Source organism: Zosterops lateralis (genome assembly GCF_965231275.1).
Source record: "Zosterops lateralis genome assembly, chromosome: 3".
Classification (NCBI taxonomy): Eukaryota; Metazoa; Chordata; class Aves; order Passeriformes; family Zosteropidae; genus Zosterops; species Zosterops lateralis.
The window spans coordinates 108373386-108397261 of NC_139764.1; the positions used below are offsets into that span (position 1 = coordinate 108373386).

Sequence of the window (23876 nt, forward strand, 5' to 3'; positions counted from 1 at the left end):
GGGTCAGTGAGACTCATCACTGTGTCACTGGGAAAATCACACTTCTTCCTAATGAGTTGACTTTTCTCTTGTTTTATGAAGTATTCTGGTATCTGTTGAGAAAATTCTGTTTAGGAATGCATATTAATGGTTCAGAACATGAAGTCCCAGGACAAATCTAATTCTAAGTATGTATAATTTGCAGAAAGCAGAACCATATGGATGTCCAGTCAGAAGTTCATGGTTAAACTGGTGTTTTGCTATGCAGAACTGAGCATTTCTTACTACGCTCATAACCTGCAGAGGAAAACATCTGTATTTGCAGTTTTGGGCTGTTAAATATTTTTAAGCATAACTGGGAGTCCAGATACCTCCTAGCAATGGAAACCAATTATTCTTCTAATTGACTCCAATATAGCACATAAAGCTGGTGTTAAAGCTATATCTCCACCAAGGTTTGCAGGTAGTAAGGTAAATTCAGCCTGAATCCAGGTGGCAGATGTAACTCTCCATATGTACACAAAATTATAGTAGTTTGGCTTTTTATGACATTTTAGGCTTTAAAATATTATAAATAACAAATCTAACAGAAGTAAGCAAATATTACTTCGGTCTTATGAATAAGCTTAGAAAAAGGTTGAGTGATTCATAATCCACCTTTTAAATAGTGTTAACTGAGCAACCTGAGCAAGGAAAAGATCTAAAAACTATTCTATTTTCAGAGTTTTCCAGTCTTGGCAGATTTACAGACCAAGATGCTGAAGTTAACATGTACACAGCAGGAAATGACTCATGGGGAGCCAATATCCTAACGTGATACCTGTTTTGATAATTAAAATGAAATTAATGGTTGTTTATTCCTGCAAATAGTCTTGAGATAGCTTACAAGTACAATTAAGTATAGAAATACAAGTCTGGAATACCAAGTGATTTGTCCTCCTGCTCTCAGCCTTATCTAGAATATCCCTAACAGATGCTTCTTTGGAAACATTCAGTCATGCCCATTCAGCAGCTGTACCAATTAGTCTCTGTCAATGCATAATGATTGTCCTGAGACAACATTTTCCTTTAGTAAAATTGTTACTCTGAATGATGTTATTTTTTTTAATAGACAAGATCTTTATGTATCTAGAAGACATAGATCAAATTTTCTTCAGTCTTTGCCTTCTTAAACTAAATAAATTCTTCAGCTTGCCTTCAAGCTTGAGTCATCATTTCTAAATGTTGAATGGTTTGGTGTGTTGTAGTTTTTTTGTTGTTGTTGTTTTAGGGGTGGTTTTTATGACCTTTTCCAGTCTTTCTCCAGTTAATTTATATGATTCTTAAGCTCCAGTTTGGAGGTGCAGGCAATGCAAATAACAGTGCCAATAAAAATTACTACAGCAAGCGCCTCTTTAATTCATCATTTTTCCAACTCTCTACTCAGAACACTTTATCTGCTCTATTTTAACATATTTTTGAACCCTTTAAGATCTATTTGGTTCCTCCAGCCCTGGTGTTTTCCCAATAAATGCTTCAGTGACAGTCTCAATCATTTGTTACTTGCCTATTTGCAAGAAGGTGTAATACAGTAGTACTGCACAGTTTGCAACTGCCATTTGAGTTGTAGAGTGTTAGGTTTTTCTTCTGTGAGAATTTAGGTTTCTCTTAGTGGTGTGATCAGACTGAAAACAGCATGGTTTTAGAGAACTGCTCTGACATAAATCCAGTGTGAGGGACACCCTCACAGGGCTTTTGCTCTGCTAACTCAGAAAATAGGGATACACCTCCAACACCTCCACACCACTGTGCAGACCCAGCGTGGCTTTATGGCTCCCTCCTCCACCCCATCGTGTACAGCAGACTGGTAATCTCTTAAGTCTTCACATATAAACTTAATAGCTACTAACCCTTATTTCTGAGGAGGAAAACTGTGCCGTGGGTCTCTTCACAGCTGGATTTATGCCTATCTGAATTACTTTGTGTGTGTGAGTGAACAGATTAGTGATGGCCGTTCTGTTTCAGATAACACCCAGTCCCCCAACTATCAGTCACGAGCAGGGACATGTGTCTCAGCAGCAGGGCAGAGCAGTTTGCTTAATCTTTTGGATACAAAGGGTAAAAGGTCTTGCTTCCAACCCTTGCTGAGTCTGGCACGTGTGGAAAGGTCTGTGAATCCATTTGGAGCTGGCACTCCTGTGCCCCCCTCAGTGCGTGGTTCCAGCCCCAGCTGTGTCTGGGCACAGCACAAGTAGCGTAGCAACAGCTTCAAAATACAGACCTGTATTATCTAGGAAATTGTCCCTGCACAGTGATTGCAGCAATGGCAAACACAATGTAAATAATGTAGCATCACACCCAGAGAAAATTAAAACGGGATTTATTTGCTCTTTTTTTTTCCCTCGTATATATTTCCTCTTGTGATATCCTCTTTGATGTTCTGAAAACAAGGCTCTTATCCCAGCATGGACTGGTTTTTTCTTTTGAAACATCTCAGCACCTACATTTTTGGAGTGAAAAATGTTGGGATTTGTGGATTGATTACTTCTTTGCTGGCTTTGAAAACTTATCTGTGTAGCAGTCCTGTCACCTGTTAAATGGATCCTGTCCAAAACACAGCAATTTGTATTATTTCAAATTGGTTATTTCAGAAGTCCCTAAAGAACAGCTCTACTCAGACTAATATTCTACAAACACAAAATAATGCATAATCCCTGCAGAGCAACAGGTGGTGATATCTGTCAATTATTTTGGAGTCTGCAAGAGAAAAGCAGCATTTCTGCTCTGCTCTTTGTTTTCTTTAGATATCAAGGGCTGGATTTAGCTCATCCAACTGAAGGTGTGTCTGTAAGCCATTAACTACACCTCTGCAGGATGTCTAGGCTGTTTTTGCAACAAAAAGGTATCTGAAATGGCATAATGGGATGTTAATTCCCGTGGTCAAGTGCAAGCACAACCTGTAGGAGGAGGATAGGTGGACTCTGGTTATTGTATGGAGTTGGACCTAATTCAGTTTTCCAGTCATGGGCATCTCCTGCTGGTTTAGATATCTAAAGGTTTCTTTCCTGGCCTCCAACTGCCTCTGCAGGCCATGGGTGTCCCATAGATCTGTCTCAAATATGTTTATGATTTCCTCAGCTATCCTATCAAATACTGCTGGATATCCAGGCTTTGGCAACTGCATCAAGCCATAAACTTTCACTAAAAAGAATGGCATGGTGACCTGAATGAAATAAACTGAATACCACCACTGACAGTTTAAACACAAATCTAAGGATGACTAGATTAGACTAGAAGTGAATTCTTAATGGACATCTGGAAACAAACTTTGGATTGATTAATTTCTTTTTTCAGGAGATTTAATTTCCATTTTTGTTTCAGTGTCCCCACTCAGCAACAACTGAAGTGCAATAGTGATCAAACAGTGAGATGCTGGACACTTCTGCTGTTCACTTTACAGTCTAAATTAATCTGATTAAATGATATAATATATTTTATCACCTTTCCAAGACTGAGATCCAGTGCTCTTCCTTTAACTTCAGTCAAATTTTGTCCTTTTTTTAACAGCAATCCCCATATATGGGTCTTTCAGCTGTATTTGTTTTAGAATTACATTTCATTTGAGACACCACAGTAGAAGAGAGAAAAGCCAACTGAACATACTAAATCTGAACTCCTAGGTACTACTTCAAACACAGCTTAAGATTTTAATTGGGAAAAGAAAAATTGTTTGTTTCTTTGGGTCATAAGACCCTGCATTGAAGGCAAATTTTCCACTGTTCTGCCACTGTATTTACTACTTCATTTAGAAATAGTCGATGTCCTCTCATAACCTTGTCTCTGGCTGAAAAGAAACATATAAATATTTTTATGTGTTTGTGGCAATATAAAAAATATTTACCATTTCTTTATGGGAAATGTTATGAACCTGTAGGAAACTGCCTTCTGTGGCAGAAGAAAAGGAGGAAGTGTGTCACTCTAAAATGAGTCATTTATTTGTCATCTGCAGGTATGTTTTTTATATTTAGATCTCTAGATGATCTTTTTCATATTAATTAATGAAACAATTGTAGGTGAATTTTTATTGGTGGTACCAGTCTCTGATAATGTAAGACGTCAGTGACATTCATGACGTTACCACAACGTGCTCAGGGATAGATGAGAAGTGAATTTGTCAGTGCACAGGTCTGGTTTCAGTACATCCAGCAGTGTTCAAAACCAGGATTTTGATTCACAAGTTAATTGATTTTCTGTTGCAGGCTCCATGCAGTTTGAAGTATGCAATGAAATAAAAGTCCAGAACACACAATCTGAGAGAAAACCCTTATCTTCCTGTTAATATGTTTATAAAAGATGAGGCACATAAAGGTAGAAATCTGTACAATGACCAAGATGGTTTCTTTGGGGATTCTAGGTAATCTGAAAAAGAAATTCATAGGACTGGATTTGACTTTTGGGACATGAAATTGAGTAGTCTGTTATAGACAGCCTCATTGTGTAATATTTTATTCATAAAGTGATCAAGGCCTATTTAGAAACTATTACTATTATTATTCATTTTGGAAATCTGCTTCAGAATGTCACTACTCGAAAGGTTTGACACTTTAATTTCCAAATTGCTTTTATTCACATGCAGCTAAAGCATCCTTGGTCTTGTGCCAGCATGGTCCATTAGCATTCATTCATACATTTAGCTCTTTTAAAAATCAGTTTAGGTTTAGACAACCTCAGATGTTTTGGGGCTAAACCAGCCAATCCTTTTTGTCTCCATTTCTGCCAGTTGTCATAGTAATCCCCTTCTGCACATATTTTCTTTTCGCAAAGGTGCTTTTTTTTTTTTTCCACATCTGCATCTTGTCTCAGGTTGCTTCTGCTTTTATAGCTAAACTAAACAAGCAACAAAAAGGTTATTTTAATAACCTCCTGTTTTAAGATACCTATGATAGATTGAATAAACAAAATCTATTTGAGGTGAAATGTCTATGTTGCTGTGCTTTGGGAGATCTCAACACTGTGTCCCTGTAGCTTGAGGGCTGGTTGAGAAGCAACTGGAAGGAGTGGTAGCTTTGCATCTGAAAATAGAGGTATTTAATCACTCTTCAGACCTGTGCTCACATGCATCTGTACCATTTTTTGATTGATTTAAAAATCTCTTTGATTAAAAATCTCACCAGCAGAAGTGTTTTATATTTGTCCACATTTATAAATATGTCTATAAATATGTTCATCCTTAGCTGTAACATTGATACTTTGGGCGGCCCCTCATTGCAAGAGGGTCTCTTATCCAGAAATGACCAATCAGGTGCCCAAATAATACTGGCAAGTCCTCAGTAAACAGAAATACTAGGAGAAATAATTTAAACTTTTTATTATTATTATTATTATTTTTCTTAATGTAATCAGAAATTCTTCCTAATTTTAATACACATTTTTCTCACCATTTCAAATCAATTTCTCAAAGCCTAAATTTACTACAAGGTCATATCTCCATGAAAAGTTACTAAAGTAATATACTGGACTAGAGGTCAGTGTCAAAAATGTGTTATACACCATGTAGCCTGTTTTGAAGAGGCACCAATCTGTCTTCCCTTTCTTTGGTGAGCACATGGATTTGTAAATAATCACAGTAAGTCGTTTCCAGTTACACAGTACATAGTTACACGCTGACATAAAAAACACCACCTCTGTAAAAACACCAGAGCTTGATTTATGTGTATATCACACTGAATGATTGCATCACTTACTGGACTTCATGAGGCACCTTAAATTCACTTATTTTCACCAAATATAGGCAGGATGCTTATCTGTTTAGTCAGTAACTTCCTCATGGTCCTAACTCGTGTCCTTGGTGCGCTGGCGCCTTGCAGGAGCCCCTATAAAGAGCAGCCGAAGTTCAGAGGAGCAAACTCCCTTGGCTCCTCCCTGTGAGATTGCTGCGAGTGAAGTTTGGCCGGAGCAGAGTTTGTGCGCGGCCCCGGGCGCGGATTGGCCCCGCACCCGCGGCTGATAACAGCTAAAAATAGCCCCGGTATAAAAGGCCGGCCGGCAGCTCAGCCACCCTGGCATTCCCCACTGACTGCCAGCCAGGGAGGAGACCGTGCTCTCCAAGTCCCTGCAAGGATGTGACCAAAGAACGCTCTGCTGCCTAATTCCACTTAACAATTAACTTGTCAAGACTGGACCGTGTGACTCATGGGGATGGTAACCAAGTACATTTTGTGTATTTAAAAAAAAAAAAAAAAAAAAAAAAAAAAAAAAAAAAAAAAAACAGACTGAAGGACAGATTTTCCAAGTAGATTTTCCAAGCAGAGCGTGACAGGTGGAATGTCTCTGGAAGTGTGCCTGTAGAATACTGTGTACAAGAATGTTGTACTTGTGTATATATTCACCTAATCACTTGTATGGAGAGGGTACTCCATGACAATAGAGTTCTGAACACTTGGGAAAACAAATGTATTTTCATTTGACAAAGGTTTGACTAAGCTGACATTGAGGAGTTCAGGAGTCTATTCTTAGCTTGCTGTTGATTCTGGGGAAATTGGGTCATTTCCTTGCATTTTTGTTCACTTTCAAGCTTTTGTTTTATGATGTAGCCTGGGGGATCAGTGGCTGAGTGCATTACAGGATAAATCTTTGGGTATCTGAAGCCCTTTGGATGAATAAAGAAGACACCAGTGTTGAAAAGTTCCCTTTTTAAAGTCTGGCAAAAGTTACACTGACTTGAAAACAGAGTGTAAACGGGAAAGAACTAGGAAGCATTAAAAATCAAAGGCCAATTTATTTTTGGTCTTAAGCCAACCACCTTGTACAACCACAATGCAATATCAGCCCTATCAATAGTAAACTATTCCCACATGTATTACTTCCAGTGGCTCTGAGCCCTCTGATTTTATGAAGCTTTGCACTATGAAGTTTGTATGTGTGGATTCCCCTTCATTTTCATTACAGAATTATTATTATTATTATTATTAGTAGTAGTAGTAGTAGTATTTTAAATTTACAATAATACAGTGCAAGGTTTATAATATCTTGGTAGAGTGATAGATGACCTGGCTAACTTGCTTTCAGTTTTGATTCTATATACTTAGTTACCTAAAAAGGGTTACAACAACTTCACCCTTGTGAACTCTGCTTTTTCCTCTCTGAAGGTCAATTTTCTGCATGAACCTGTAGTCAAGGCTTAACTGGGGAGTCTCTGTTTGCTCCCATCCTCTGCAGGGAAATTTAGTTTTCTCAACATCATGAGACACTTTTATATATATTTATTAATTAGTCTGATATCAAGTCTGACTTGATGCTTGGCTAGAAATGGGTAGAAGATGCTAATAAGGAGCAAAGGAGTCTATATCTCATTAGAACTCTTCCAACTGATGTAGGTCTCACAGGAAAACTTGTGAGAAAACCTAGTCCATTTTCTACAGAATTGCATCAGAGTTGTCACCAAGATCAGAGTAGTGAGACTGCAAAGACAAACTGGGCTTTGACATTTTGGTGGTCGGTGAGGTTGCTCCCAGGAATTGCAGCTGGTGGCCAAGGGTCCACACCTTTCTTATAAAGGTGATACCTGCTAGATGCTCTGTGAAAATTTGTGATTTTGGCAAAAGATGGAACATTTTTGGAAAATCTTCCACTTAAGAGGCAAAACCCCCCTTATGTCTTTCTAGTTAGACTACCCAGTATTCCCAGTTCTGACAGACTTAAACAAGGCACCACTGTTATTTAGACTGTGGTCAGTGCTAAATTTCATAAAAAAATTACTTTTGGTCTTAAACCAACCACCTTTTAAAGAATTACCACCACCACCATCTTTCAGTTAAGGATGTGGGACATGTTCTTTGAAGTCCTAATGAGCTGGGTTTGCTGGTCACCAGCAAAAATCTATTAATGTGATGGTTACCAGAAAAAAACTGCTAATGTAAAAGTAAAAGTGTATTTGCAGAGGAGAAGTTCACATCTGTGCTCAACTCACTACCTTGCTTCAATTCATCCTGGTTGTTTGCATTAAGTCTGCAGTGAAAAGGGTCCTCAAGCAAAAAAAACCCCTAAAATGGAGTATCACCAAACCAACTTTAGGTACTGCAAGATGTTGAACTCTTACTTTGAAGTTCTTAGGAAGGAAAAAAAGAACAAAGAACCCACCATTCATTTCATAACAGCTTGAGGTGATGCACTAAGGCAAGTGAGCTGGCAAACTTTGTGGAAACTTTATCACAGAAGTACCAAAAGGTGAAATGAAAAATGAATGAAGGCAATTTATTAAGGAGAATGGAAGAGTTTTTCAGTTCACTGTGAGGCTCAAGGTCAGCCAGGTGCATTAGCCCAGGCGAGCAGCACTGCCACTGACCAGAGGCATCACCACTGCAGAGGTTAAACTTTGCTGCCACAGAGGGATGTCAGGATGTTGAGCCCTGTTATTTCACACTGATCCAGTGTGAGTTTTTCAGGGAGCAAAAATCCAGAGGCCCTTTTCTTAAGCCAAACACTGCAGAGGATTCTGAAATCCACGGTGCAGATCCATGCATATAACCTGCTACGCAGGTACTGATGTTAGTGTGTGAACCCATGGGGATTAGACTGAGTCATCAGTAATTTCAAACTGAGCTGCTGAAAGCTTCAACTTTTAGAAATAATGTGCATCAGAACACAGGGAGAAATTTCAGATTTCAGCCAAACTGTTTGCTAAACAACATGTAAAACACAAATGTGTCCAATGAAATCAGCAGCAACTGTGCATTCTTTGAGCCTTATTTACTGGGAGAAATTGAAGCCTAGCCTGAGATGTGCATGAGTTGTACATGCTATTTTGAACACTTTCTGTAAATAGTAATTCATAAATCAGGATTATAGTAGCATGTTGTGTGCTGGTCTTTTGTTTGGGGGGGATTTAACCTTAGTTTGCATGTTCATATCTCAAATTTTAATTAATTTAGACTTAATTTATGATAAGAAGATGCAAAGAAGCAAACAGAAATAATCTAAATAGGGACTTGCATGATGAACTCCTGTAAAGTAAGACAGGAATAGGCATTACTTACTCTGTTGCAGACTTGGAAATAAAATCATGTAATTTTCTATGACAGTAGTGAGTCAACAACAGTGGGTACATCACACTTACCTGGTGCTGTTTTTCTTCACCACACTTGATAGCAGGGAGGATTCATTTTGAAAAGCAAGGGCTGAGGATTTCTGCATTTCTCCTTTCATCAGCTGCATTATCCATATAGCCCACAGCTTGGGACAATCTGTCATGCTGTCCATTGTATCTCCTACAATACCACTTTCCAGAGCAGTCTCAGTCCTGGTTGGAAGTATCTTTTGTTTTTAATTGAAATGTCAGTTTTGAAATGATAGTGAAATAAACCACTGCCCTCTAGAAGCCTCTGTACCAAATGGAGCATTAGGAGATGATTTTGTACCTTTTCAGAGCCACTTCCTTACAAATGGGTACCTGAGGCTCTCTCAAAATGAGCACTGAGATCATTATTCATAATGAAATCTCTCTTCACACTGAACAGCAAGAGGTTTTCTCTTGAAGGTGTTAATGCTTATTAACGTTACAGCAAAGTTTGATGCTGCATCCATGTGAAAATATAATTATATATAAAAATAATTCCATGGTTTTGGACTAGAACTTTGCAAAACTGTAATCTGAATGGGTTCATTCTGCTAAACAGAAGAGTTTCAGCAAGACAATTTTAGAGCTAAAATAATGCTTTTTAATAAAAAGATAAAGGAGAGCTGCTGTAGCTCATAGCTATCATGGATTCATAATATCTGGGGGTGGGTATAAAGTGGGTTATCTCAAAGTGGCCAGTTAATGGAGTGCAAAGTTTTCTAGTCTAGGCTTTTCCATCCTATCCCATCCAATTTATTGGGATATTCAGGCTGCATAGCTGTTTTTGTACCTCTTGATGTCTTTTCTTCCATTACCTTGAGTGCGGGAAAATTTACAAAAAGGAACAAAATCACAGTTCTTCCATCAAACCAACACATTCTGAGGTACTGTATATCTTTAGAGCTGAGGGAAAGTATTTGATCACCCAGTGTTGGCATGAGGCTGATGAGAAGAGCCTTGTATGTCCTTGCACGTCTTGTACATTTTGGGAGGGGAACCTGCTGTTTGTTCCCAAAAATCTTTTGGTTTTCTGAAATTCAGACAAGAAATCGATAGTGACACATTGCAACTCAAAAGAAAAATTACTGGATTGATTCCTTGCAGTTGTTAAGTGTGTTGAATATCAAAAATAAATCCAATAAATGCAGTTGCAAATTGCCAGTACTTCAGAACTCTCTCTGGAAGAGACATTTCCATAACCCCTTCAAAGCACCCTGGGTGCTGCTTAGGTGTGGGGTTTTCTGGCAACTAAACGCTTAAATAATTCCCTGGTAAAATCACAACCCCAAACACCATTTACTGCATTTACTGCACAGCTGCACCAAGATTTTATTTTTTTTCATCACAACATTGAAAAACATCACCTGTGTCATATAAAAGTTGCAATACCTGCTCTCCTGGAACAAGCTGGATGGAAGGACTGGGGGATGGATGTGCTTCGTGCTCTGATCCTTCTTGGTAACACAGCGGTCTGCTAGAGAACTGCATGATAGAATTACATTCTGGATGCTTGGCCTCTGCTTCACCCCCTTGGGACAAATCTTTGCTGGAAGTGAAGCTTGGATAAGGCCTGTGAAAGCTGATAGTGCATCAGTGTTCACCTACAATAGAGGTCTTACGTGGGGACGTGGCCGTTCCTTTTCTGAAGCTCTTCTCTTCTTTTATTAATGGGATGACGTGCTTATATTCATTTCTATATCTCATAAAACTCAAACTATAATGACTTGGCTTATGAGGAGTTCATAATTCAGTGTCTAATGTTCTTGCGTGTAACTCAAAGCCTCTGCTACTTCTGACTTGTGAGAAAATGATAGGCCAAACTAAGTGACTCATTCTTTGCAGTAAAATGAGAGTGTACTAATTATTTATCAGTGTCTTACCCTTAATTTGGCTGAAGAAAGAGCTGATTTTATAACACACAAAAGAGCTGTGTAGACACTAAAAACCATTATAGTCAGAAAGGTTCCACCCAGATGTAAGTGATAAGTCAGTTTTATATGACAGAAAAGCAGTAAATGCATGAATAGATTCCTAAAGGAGTGCATATACATATATATATATGCGCATCTATATATATTTCCTCCTACTCACTGCCTTCTACAATGTTTATCCTAAATTCAGCTTTCAGAATCTCTTTTTACAAAAACAGCATTATATGAACTAGTTATGTTGTCTGTTATGTTTGCTGTCTTTTAGGGATTCCATGGGGGTATTTTTGTAAAGCAGAGGTTTTTTTTGCTTTTTTTTTCTTTGAGGTGGGCTGGCATGTTCTTTCCGTGGATACCTAAAAGCACAGCTGGAACACCAGATGTGTGGTATTTACTCCTCAACTTTTGTAGCCTCTGAAGACCCCATATCAGGTCCTGGGGCAGGGGGTAGGGTGGAAGCAAATAGGGAAGGCACCTTCCTGTGGCAGCACTGCCCAGAAACACCCTGAGCCAGGTGGGATCTGGCCCATTCCTGCAGTAGTTTGTATCTGGGTTAGGATGGAAATGGCTGCAGGGCACCTTCGCTCCCTTTGTATTGCAAAGTTTCCCTTCTGCATAGCTGAGCCTCAGCACAAGAATCTTCTGTCTGCAAACTAATTATAACACACCACTAAACCCAGACAGTAATTGGGAGGGAAGGATTTGAATGTTTTGACACGTTGAGTCTCTGCTGAAATTGCTACATCTAGAGTTTGACTTTCAGAAGCACAAGGCACACACAACTTCTGGAGTGAGGGATGGCACATGCACAGGAATCAGGCACTAAAGCCATAGATTTCTTTTACTTAGAAATTACTGCAGGATTTGTCTGACCATTGCATGTTTATCTCATTACCCTGGGCTCAATGGAAAAAATTAGACACTTCTAGGGCATATTTTTTTCATTCTAAAATAGACATCTAAATAGGTCACATGCATCACAACTTGCAAGTGCTGATATTTTGAAAGCTGATTTTATTTCTACCCTTTGGTTTAGCATTAGAAGCATTACCTCATTGCTGTGCTCATACTGCTGGCAGTATTTTCTCTTCCAGTAGAGATGGCCCTGTGATATAACTTGCTCAAATCGCTTGCCTATATCAAAACAATATTTTCAGTGAAGCTGGAGCTACAGGTAACCTCAATGAAGATGACCCATTTCCCATTGTTCCCAGGAACCCTCATTAAAGGGAAATTATGTCACCACAACGTGCTAGAGCAAAACAATTTTTCACCAAAACCCAAAAGATTATAATTGTGTAGTTAATAATGCATTATTTAGGGATGTATTTTAAAGATACAGTAATTGCTCTTAAGTTTTTGGCAGACTTTTATAACTGTAATACATAATTACAATGCAATGATTCTTTCTGCCACATGTAAGTACACTTAGTCCATGTCCTTGGAAACTTGCCGATAGGTCTAATAATAATTGTACTCTAAATGTTTGGTAATTAATGTGCCTAGTCCAAAAATTACATGTAAAAATTTGAAATCAAAGGAGTAATAACACTTAATTCTCTTATAGTTAACCTTCCAGTTATTTGAATGAGTGCTAATTAGATCTCGAAACCATAAGCATACTTTTACAGTAATTATAATGATGATTATGTTGTAATTACAGTTGCAACAGCATAATGAGATTTACCCGTTAACCATTTCAGTTCCCTCACGCAGTGCATATGAAGCAGCTGCTGAGGGAAAATTCCCTTAGAACTTACCCAAAGGGCCACAGAGGTGTTGGCTGTGACTCCTCTTGGAGCTGTGTCAAATGCCCAGAGGTCACAGAGAGAACTGGAGATGATCACAGAAGCACACAGCTAAGAGCACTTTCAGGAAAGGCGAGTGTTTGATCATGTCAAAGCCCTTCCCAAAAGGCCTCTCTGTGTCAGATGGGGAAGGTAAAACTGCTCACGTCTGGCTGCTCGAGCTGCCAACAACCTGTGAGCCAGAGCTTTGGCAGTCCTGAAACAGGATCAGGGGCAGAAGTGCAGGAAGAGGGCAGGAGGACACAAAGTCCCTCCAGGCAGGGATGGGGATAAGGAGGAGGTGCCATTTACCCCTTCACCTCTGCCAGCTGTCCCCTCCTGTGCCAGCACTCCCTCCCTTCGTGCCTTTTGGCTGTGTCAGGACTTTCTATAGGTGCCACCTCATGGCTGCTGTGCGGTGCCCTCTGAGTCACGCAAGGAATGCAGGGTGAAGGAAAGGGAGTAGGGATGACAGCAGCACCGTCAGCAGCAGGCTGTGGCCCTTGGAACTGTTCTCCCATGCTCCACCCAGCGAATCATTGCTCTCCTGTCCCTCCTCTACAGCCAGCACCCCAAGGGGCACGCTGAGAAATAGTTATGGGACCCAAATATTCCCATTCCTCTGCTCCTGAGCTCCATCAGCAGTGGTCACATCACAGGCACTTCTCTCACCTAATGTTCAGTTTTGGCCTCTGTAGCACTTTATACCACACACATGGTGAGGGTTGCTGAGGCAAAGCTCTGTTTTGCTTCCCGTTCCTTGATTGATCTAACAGCCAGTGCACAGGCTGTTTTCTCTTACCTTTCTTAACAACAACAATATTGGGATTTTGAACAGCTAGAGGCAGGACAAACACCCTTCAGAAAAGCAGGAAAAAACATCACTGTTGCTTAAAGCAACGAAACCAGCCCTGCTGCAGGACTTCCTTCTTCCCTGTCCCTGATGCTCCCAGTTGTAGAATAAGGGAGGGAACAACAGAAATGCTGAAAACAGGCAAGAGAAGAATTATTTGCTCAGAGACTGATCCTGCCGTAGGTACCAGGAGCTTGTCTCCTCCCCTATGAGCTTAACCCCACCCTCTGTTTTTTTATGCTCTGGGCTATTTTGGGCAGGCAGCGAGGGCTGCAGCTCTGACAGATGAGGATACTGTACCAGAGCACAGCAGCACTTGTTGCTCTGAAGAACTACCGTAACAGGGACTGCTCCTCTGCTGCCTGCCTTTTCTTAATTATTATTCATTTAATAACCTGAAAACTTGTTTACTCCACTGCTTTTGAGCTTTATCACTACAAATGATGTTTTAAGAGCTTTGTGAGAGCGGTTCAGAAGGGAAACTCACACGCCTTGCACTTGAAACCTCCTTTTGCCACTTAATATCAAGAGATCATCTGGTAGCCTTGGGGGTGAAAAATGACAGACTCAGTTGCTGCTAATGGGGACGGAAAGGACCCTGAAATTGAGCTCTTTGTGAAGGTAAGTTGCGCTGTGAACTGGACACTGGTGTGACTCTCAGATCGGCTCAGCTTCTACTGAATAATCAAACTTTAATTTTCTGGTGCTGAGCGGAGTGGTGCTGTGACAGCCTGTTATCTCTCGCACACACGCTCACTCTGCTTTCTTCTTCGTGACATTAGAATTAGGTAATGTTGTGGAGGGAGAGTCAGAGTTCCTGTGTTTTATTGTTAATTCTCTCCTTGAGAGTTTGTTCTGTTATTCTTAGCCTGCTGCCTGCAATTTACTGTGTCCTAACTTTAGACTTGAGGCTGTAGGCTTCAGGTTTTGCTCCATGAATCCTGACTTTCTTTTCCATTTTTGGGAAGAGCTGGGGGGTTCCAGGATTTGGCACTTCAGCAGAGACTGTTAGGTCTGAAATGCTGATGGACCATAAAACAATAATGATTGAGATAAGCTGTCAGTCTTCTGATTATTTACTGCAATACTTCCTTTTTTCTTCTAAACCAATAAAAACTAAATGAGTTTTTACTATCAGTTTTTCCTCAGCCTGAAGCTCATTCTGATTTTCTAGAAGGGTAACTGAGAACAGAAAACAATTTAATGGAAATATAAAAAAATGACTACACCTGTTGTCTGGTAGGGTTTCAGAATGTTTGAAGTTGTGTATGACTATGAAACTTTCAAGTTGTGGTCTTGGGCTGTGAAAACTTTACCATTAAAGTCAGTGGCACAGTTGAAACCCATGACACATACAACCTTATTAATAGCAAACTTCCTGCAAACTCTGCCTCAGTGAAGAGCTCAGATTTTTTTGATGTTCAGTGTTTTAAAGCCTCTACACACATTGAGGCTGAAATCCCCTGTGCCCATGTAAAACTATGGAATGGCTTGGTTTGGAAGGGACTTTACAGATCATCTTATTCCAATCCCCCTGCCATGGGCACAGATATCTTTCACTAGACCAGGTTGCTTAAAATCTTGTCCAGCCTGGCCTGGAACGTTTGCAGGTGTTTGGTAATCCATTGGATTATTATTAATATGTGGGAGTTACCTCAGACCCTTAGCAAACAGCCCTGAATGATTAGGAAAGCAAATTCCAACCCCTCCCTTCTGTCAAGATGAGGGTATGTAATTGCTTTGTACTCCCTGGTAGATATTTTGGGCTGTAAGTTGAAATGTCAGCCACATCCATGATGTGTATACACGGCCTCCTCACACATCTTCCAAAACCAGTCAGTTCAGGTGCAGTTGCAGTGACTGAGCCAGCAGTGAGGTCTTTTTCCATGGCAATCAGATTTGACAAGAATTTCAGGTTCATAAGAGCCCTTTTTACAAAGAGCTTAATGTACTAAAATGGACCAACATGAGTCCATGCAGCCAGACATCTCACCTCTTACAAGTTGTTTCTACCAAATTGAGTTTAATGGAGATGCTTATGGGCTAAAAAATAGGTTTGTGATGTTGTTTGGCACTCTGTCATCAGTCAAATGTGTGCTGGAATGGAAATCCAGCTGCTGATTTGTTTTAGTGCTTGCACTATTTCACTGAGGCTGACACAGATGTTTGTGATATGTGGTTCTTTGACTGCATCAGCTGTTAAACTGAAGGTCATTGCCCAGATTCATTGTGTGAGGCTCTGGATCCATAAGATGCTGGGAAAAATGAGCGCTGCATTAAACCAAGCCATGCCACCACCTGAAGATTTATAACTCCAGCAAGAACATTTTTAGTAATGTGACTTCCTGCATAATGCATATTACAAAATTGCATAGAGACTCACATAAAACTCAGAGCTGGAACAGAAGAATTAATTGATATCTTCCTGGAGAATTTCCATTTAGGTTGAAAAATTGCAATTCTTGATGTTTTGGAAAGGTGCCATTAATTTAATTAAAAGTTTAAAGGTTTCTATAGTAAAGCATGTGACCAGAGTATTAAATTATACACCTTGAAAGTTCAAAAATAAAAAGAGAAGAACATCCAAAGGAGAGATAAGCTGAAAGCTGAAAAATAGGAGAATGTAAGAAAATCACGAACAGGTGAAAACTTTTTTGCAGGATGACTGCAAAGAATAGGATATTAGTAAGGGTAGGCAAACAGGAAGGCTGATCCTGGCTGGAAAGAATGGAAAAGTGATAACTTCTACTGGACAGTGAGATGCAGGGATCAATGTGGCAAAAGTAAATATACTGGACCACACTTGAGACAAGTTCTAACAGCAGGAGATGTTGGGATCAATGAGCAATTCCTCATTTGATTTTTATAGAAGTGATACTTCACACAAGGAAAAGAGTTCTGTCCTGCATCCTTGAAGGAATACACAGAAAATACAGTGATAAGTGAGAAAATGTAGGGCAATAGACGTGGCCTGGTGGAAACTGTATCTTCCACAAGCCCCAAAAAACTAGAAAGGGCTGTTTTTCACCAGCCACATTGTCTCTAATAAAAGCATTTTCTGTCTCAGGTTAAAAAAAGAAAGGTGTTACACAATTGCTCTATTTCCCTTTGCTGTTTGTCAACCAGGAGCTCAGGAGCCTCAGACAGACAAGCAGGGAGCGGGGTTGTAACCAAAAGAGCTGCTCTGTAACCTAATGCAGGTTGGCTCAGGATCTCCTGAGATGCAGAGACAGGCTGGGCACCACCAGGACACAGCTGAGCTGCTGTGGCAGGGGCAGGTTAAGTGGTTATCACACCTATTTGTTATCATCCCCATTGATTTCACTTGTTTTCTAACGGTGCCCTAACCTGGATCTGTGAAGTATTTTTTTGTGAACAAGTGTTTATTCTTGCAAGGTGCATGTTTGAGAGCAATCCCCTCCAAATCTGGGGCAGGACACAAGGGGAGTGATGGTGGGAGCGGTGAGCTCTGCCAGGGAGGTGGTGCTGCCTTGATCAGATGAGCAGCTTGTGTGAGCAGGCCTTTGCTGAACACTGAAACTCTCCAGCAGCAATTCCCTCTCTAAACTTGTTTGACAGGGAATTGGAGGAGGCTGCCAGAGAGGAAGGTTTGGTGCTTGGTGTCGCGAGACGCTGGCGGCAGCAGCCTGGGGAAAGGTAGTGCTTGCTCTGTGCTTAACCCAGCTTGTTGTAACTCAGGCTGATTTCAATCTTCTGTGTGCTGGAGAAGCAAAGTGCTTCTGTATAAATGACAATGATACCCTGATGGAAGATATGTGTAGCATTTCCTGGCAATTTTGCACGTGTATGTGTGAAGGTAATGACAGAATTGAAATAGTGCTCCTTTTATGTGAAGTAATACAGTTAAAATCCATACGGGGGGACCACAGGATTTTTGTGGCTGCTTTCTGTTTGCAATGGAAACAGGTGTTTGGATGTATGTTCCTTGCCTTTCAGGATTAGAATAGTACCTAACATTGAAAGTTACTTTGAAGGGAGATACATTGTACCCACGAAAAACCAAACATGATGCAAAGAAGACTGCATTTCTCAGAATCCAGTCTAGAAAGCAAACAAAGCCCACAAGTGGACTGAAGTACATTTCATTTTAAAAATCTCCCTGCTTTAGAAACACTCTATAACAAGATATATCTTAATCCATATTTCTGATAGTGAAAAGATGGTGATATCATGGTGGTAGGAGAATGTGTGGTAAGCTGGCAGGCAGGTTCCTCTAGAAGGAGTCATTGTTGTGGCACTGATGGAGTAATATTAGGGGTATATTCATCAGTGTTCTGGGCTGCATCAAAATCAGAGGGACCAGTCGGTCGAGGGAGGTGATTCTGCCCCTCTACTCTACTCTTTTGAGACTCCATCTGCACTGCTGCATCAAGCTCTGGGCTCCTCAGCAGAAGGAAGATGTGAACCCACAGAAATGAGTCCAGAAGGGACCACTAAGTTGATCACAGGACTGGAACACCTCTGCTATGAAAACAGCTTGGAGGAGAGAAAGCTCCAGGAAAACCTTATAGAACCTTTCAGTACCTAAAGGGGGCTAGAGAGGGACCTTCTACAAGGGCATACAGGATGAAGAGAGGTGGCTTTAAGCTAAAGGAGGGTAGGTTTATATTAGATGTTAGGAAGAAATTCTGTGTGTAAGAGTGGTGAGGTCCTGGGACAGGTTGCCCGAAGTTGTGAATCTCTGACGGTGTTCAGAAACAGGCTGGACAGAGCTCTGAGCAACCTGGTTTTGTGGAAGGTGACCCTGCCCATGGCAGGGGAGTTGGAATGACATGATTTTTAAGGTCCCTTGCGACCCAAACCATTCTAGGATTAGGTGAGCAAGAGCTTTTGCTTAAAAGGTGTAAGGCTTTACTTCTCAAAATGTTTACCCACAGTCACACTGAACACCCTTCTAGAGAAAATGTGGAGGTGCTGGAAGTGTACAAATCAAAAAAGACCTCAGAGACCTCCCACTTCCACAGTCACTACTTCAGACATTTAACATGTCCCCATCTGCCAGCTGACTGGGTCCCTTAGGATTATATCTAAAAATGATGGTAAGATTTTGTACCAAGTTTACTGTTCTGAATTAATGGGTCAATCAGAGAGTCTGGCTGCCAGGACAGAGTAATCAACAACAGTGTGCTCCATCAAAGTGCCAGGAGCTGCTGCTCTCTGGAAGGTGTTGCTGTCCCTCTTGTGGACACAATTATTCCAGAAATTATCTCAGGGAGGAGCAAGATGAGTTTTTTTGTGTGTGTGTGTTTTTGTTTTTTTTTTTTTTTTTTTTTTAATTGGGTTTTTTGCTGTTTTGTTTTGTTATTCTGGATTTTTTAAAAGTTATTTCTGCTGAAAGGTTATTTCAAACCATCCTTGGTTTGGATTTTGGTGAAATATTGTCACATAGCCTTACAGGAATCTATAAATAAAAGTGTTACACCTGTTACAAGCAATCATTCCCCACCATTAAGGCTTTTGGGGTTTTAATATAAGAGAGTCACTCTGATAAGAAAACTGATTTCAGTTTCAGAATTTCAGGGTTATCACAACCAATACTGGCTTTGCAAACAAGAGAGATAGGAACCTTTTAACCCTTTATAACAAAAAAGGCTCTGCAGTGTATTTGATTCATAGACTGCCCTCAAAAAGCTTCTTTTAAGAATCAGATCTGGTGGGCTCTAAGTTCATTTTTGTTTCGTGAGAAGTGTGGCTGTTTCCTGGGTATTACGAGCTCAGCTTGGCTTTCATACAAAATCATTCCTATGTTTACCTGAACTTTCTAGATAAAGAGGAAATAACAAAGATTTAAAAAGCACAAGGAAGAATAATGATACTGAAACATCTGGTCCGACCTGTCTGGTGCTCCAAGACTGACAATAACATTTTTTTATTGCCAAACCTTACACGTTTTGAAGGAGCCACAACCACCCTACAAAGCAGATGTGTACAGTGTGTGCAGTCTCTGACACTTTTCAGCTGTCACTCTGGTAGTGGTGGGAGCACAGGGTTTACTGTGTATCCTGAATTTTTACTTTTTGGAGCTGCCAAGCAGGTGATGGGCACCACGGTTTGTGTCTCTTCAGGCTGCTTTTGGTGAGGCAGTGCATGATCAGCAGCCTGAGTCTCCTGTTCCAGCATCCTAGCCTTGTGCTTTGGTATTAAGGTTACAAACTTTACAAGGTTTGCCAGTAATCTGAACACCAGGGAAGAAAAGAATTTTACAAGGTTTGTTAAACCATCTCTAAATGAGTTTTGAAAGTTCTGTAGACTCAAGTATTTCAGTGTAGTGGTTCTGCTAAGATCTTGTCAAATCAGGAATGATCAAAGTGACAAATCAATAACAACTCCACTTCTGACCCACCTAAATCAGGGGAATGCTATCTGGGCTGATCATTGCCTCTCTGTTTTTTTTTTTAATTAAGCATTTTCAATGAAATCATTAAAAAATAGAGGGAAAAAATCTGTCTTGACAAGAATTAATTTTGCTTTAAAGTTATATTTTTAAAAAATTCAATAAATTGCCATATAACTGCCTATGAGATGTTTTATCATCACAGGTTGCTTATTTTTCCTTGTGATGAAGAAAAACAATACTTTAAAGAAGCTTTAGCCCGAGTTATACAACCCAGTGTCTGTGTGTCTGTATCTGTTATGTCTCTGAGCATTTGCAGGTTTTGTTTTGTATCAAGACAAGGGCCTTGTTGGTGGAAGTATTAGAGACAGGCAGTAAATTGTTTAAGCGGTCCAAGTTTATGAAGTGTCTTGGCAGGGATATATTCACTATCCCTGCCACCTTGAACCTAGTCTGGAATGTTTGTAGGATGGCCTGGGACACTAGTTCTCAAGTTCAGAAGGGATTTTCAGCTGTGTCCCTTGCCTAAGTTCATGGTCTCATCCTTAGTTTATGGTTAAAAGTGAATGAATAACCTGATCTGCCATGGTTTAGGGGGTTTCCTCTATTAACAGCTGTGACTACTTGCTTTTTATTAAACTCGATGCTATTGATATACATGGTTATTTTGATCAAAACATCTGATTAAAATGAAACATATTCCAATATTTTGTTGAATATGCATACCTTCTTTACATGCCTTTAAGAATGGGATCCATTAGAATAAATAATAATCCAGAAACATTCAGCTTGGGTCATGGCCACAAAAGAGATTCAGTTTTGTACTGCTGAGTTCAGTGGCAGCAGAATTAGGCCTGGCTAAGTGTATTTGAGATCTTGTTTAAACTCCACTTGCTAGCTCCTTCTTTTTTACCCAGTTTTTCTGAGCCATACAGTCAAATTGGGTAAACACTGTGTTTTAATTTTACCATGAAGAACTGATGATATTTGTAATTGTTATTGCTGGTACTTAGAAATAGCCACCAGTGTGCTCTGGGTGCTCTATGTTTAGCTGCAGGTTGTTCTTTTTCCACCTCTGGCAGCTCCCATCTCATTGGGCTCACAGGTTGTTGCGTCGTGGCTCAGCAATGACAGTGAAGCTCCAGCGTCCTCAGGAAACTTTTACTGGTAATATATGGCTCTGCTGAGGCTAATCCAGAAGAGCAAATGTCACCAGGATCATTTGACATAACATCCCAAAAATACACCGGGACCCTTTCCAAGGGAGCCAGCAGGAAGTGCGTCTGCCTGTGCTCCAGGATTTAATGTTGGTATCAATCCACCTGCCTGTGTTAAATAGAGTTTGATGGAAGGCTGTGTAAGGATTGTTGAGGAGAGCACATTGATCATCACAGCAACGATATCACTTAGTTCTTGTGTGGCACATAATTCCTCAAAATGTGGCAGATATGAGCAAAATAATCCCAGCAGTGCTGCAAAGAGGTAACAGAAGCATTATTTTGTTAGTATTTCCATTTTTCAGCTAGGAGTTCTTGTAGTTTTTTTTCAAATGACTCCTTTTTACAAAGTCTGGTAGCAGTTACAGGGCTGTGCCTTTATGTGTTAGTTTTATACATGAATAATAGAAGGTTTCAGTGATAAACGCTTTTTTTTAGCTAAGGTTGACTTAAAGTCAGGGAAAATCAGTTGGGATAAGGAAGGGTTTGGTTTTGTTCTGGATTCAACTTATAAATCTTACATGATGCAGGAAATCAGAGCAGGTACCTAAAGTGCTATAGTAGGTACTTTGTAAATAGTTTGAAGTGATTTGTTTGACACAGTAAAATTTCATGTGGAAACCTCCTTATTCCCTTTCCTTCCTTGTCTCTTGTTCTCCCCATTTTTTTGCACTTTTATGTTGCTGACATGCAGTAAAACTCATCTAGATGGGGCAGCAGGGATATATATGTTCATCTGGAGCTATAAGTTATAAAAATCTGGTTTTTGTACAACTGAGGAGTTTAATCAGCATCACATATTCCTGGCATGATTTTTTTTATATTAAACTTAAGACTTGGAAATTATTACAGTGGAACAGAAGTAATTCAAACTGTACCCAGCTGTGTTTTACATTTCCAAAGCCAGTAATTTTATCTAATAATATCTAAGGGTAGAACCTAATCTAAACTGATTGCATTTACAACGTGCCTTTGCTGTTTGTTACATAACTTGATTGCCAGTACACACATAAATGTAGAATGATGAGTCCATAAGATTTTTTTCTCCATCTCAAATTTAAAGATTCTTTGTAAATTAGTATTATTGTGTCCCTCTCAAGAATAATTTGATTATTTATTTTTTGAAGTGTTTATGATTTTACTCTTCTATATGTATCTATATTTTATTATTGGTGATGTTCACTGGCTGAAGTGATATTCCATGATTTAACACATATTCTTCTTTGATTCACTGACTCTGATGCACCACAGGAATGTCATGGGTACAGTGTCTTAAGAGGAGATGTGCTCAAAAAAGAGATTGGATCACAAAGCCCGTGAGATAAAGTTCTCTAACACACCATGGCAAAGCTTTGCCATGTTAAAATGGCCTCACTGTGGTCAAAATCCAAATCAACTGTGTCTTGACTTTCCATTCTATGAACAAATGGGTACTTCAGCACTGTATCTTAATAGAAAGCAGCAGCACAGCTCCCACCATTCAAACCCTCTAAATCTTATTATTTTTTAATCAAACTGTGAAAAGGTCCTGCAATACAAATTTTACAAGTTAAACTCAGTAATATTCCCAGGTTTTGACTCAAATTCTTCACAGGATTTCTTTACTTTTGTGCTTTTCTGCCTCTTTCAGTGACCTAAGGTAAGTTTTTCACATTTTCCTCACCTTGGTGAAATGCTGATACCAGTCCTTCTCTGGTGCCAAGTTTGTGCACGTGTTGCATCTTTTGTAGGATCAACTTTTCTGCTTTTCCTGTTTGTTCTCACACAGACTCATAAATTTATACCAGTCTCGTTATCCCCATGATTTCTCTGCTGGTCCCCAAAGTAGTCTGGTTACTTCTTGAGAGATATTGTATATCTGGAGCCCAAGGGCTTCTCCAATTTTTTCCCCCATGCACCTGATTTCCAAAAGACATTAAAATAGCTCCTTTTTATGTATTTCTGGCAGCCCTTCATAAAAGTAAAATAAAGCCCTAATTGAAATGCATTTCAGGAGAGCTGTGTTAGATTAATGTATCTGTAGGACAGTAGGAGTTGAGACTTACTTTGTTATGGCTACTCTGGTGTAAAGGACATTGTATTAAGGATAAAGGTGCTCGGATAGTGACAATTTGCTCTTCTAAATCCTTATCTTGATAGATGTTAATTTTGTGTGAAGTGCAGATAGCAGAAGCCCATGGCATTCCCCTGTATGTGCTTGCTGCAAAAGATAATTAAAATGCTCAAGGCCTAATATTCAAGGCTGAAACTAATTTTCATTTACTTTAAATTCTATAAAACTTGGAAGGACATTGTATGGGAATAGAAATTCCCTCCTTCCCCTCCTTCTTTAAGTAAATCCTGCTGTAGAAAAGCCATTTCTTAACTATTTCTTTTGCTTCTCTTGTGTTTCATAGAATCATAGAATGGTTTGGGTTGGAAGGGACTTTAAAGATCATGTAATTCCCACTCCCCTGCCATGAGCAAGTACATCTTCCACTAGACTGGGTTGCTCAGCGCCTCATCCAGCCTAACCTTTATTACTTTCAGGAATGGAGCATCCACAACTTCTCTGGACAATATTTTTGTTTCCTTTGCTCTAAGAAAAACATATCATGACTCAGTTCACTATTCACCAGTACCTCAGGTGTTAAAACCTGTTCATGATTCTGGGAATGGGGTTT

The 23876-nt window shown here is 39.8% G+C and overlaps 1 protein-coding gene across 2 annotated transcripts in view; it reads left to right on the forward strand.

The window, feature by feature from the left end:
- CLIC5 (chloride intracellular channel 5) overlaps nucleotides 1-23876 on the forward strand; it is a 69801-nt gene that overhangs the window by 4740 nt on the left and 41185 nt on the right. The window contains exon 1 of one of the 2 annotated variants that reach the window (XM_083856779.1): nucleotides 13920-14262. The exons of the other annotated variant lie outside the window; for it this stretch is intronic. Within the exon in view, the coding sequence (XP_083712905.1) occupies nucleotides 14200-14262 (63 nt within the window). The 5' untranslated portion in view covers nucleotides 13920-14199. Of the gene's footprint in view, nucleotides 1-13919; nucleotides 14263-23876 lie in introns of those variants that run through there. 2 annotated transcript variants of the gene reach the window in all.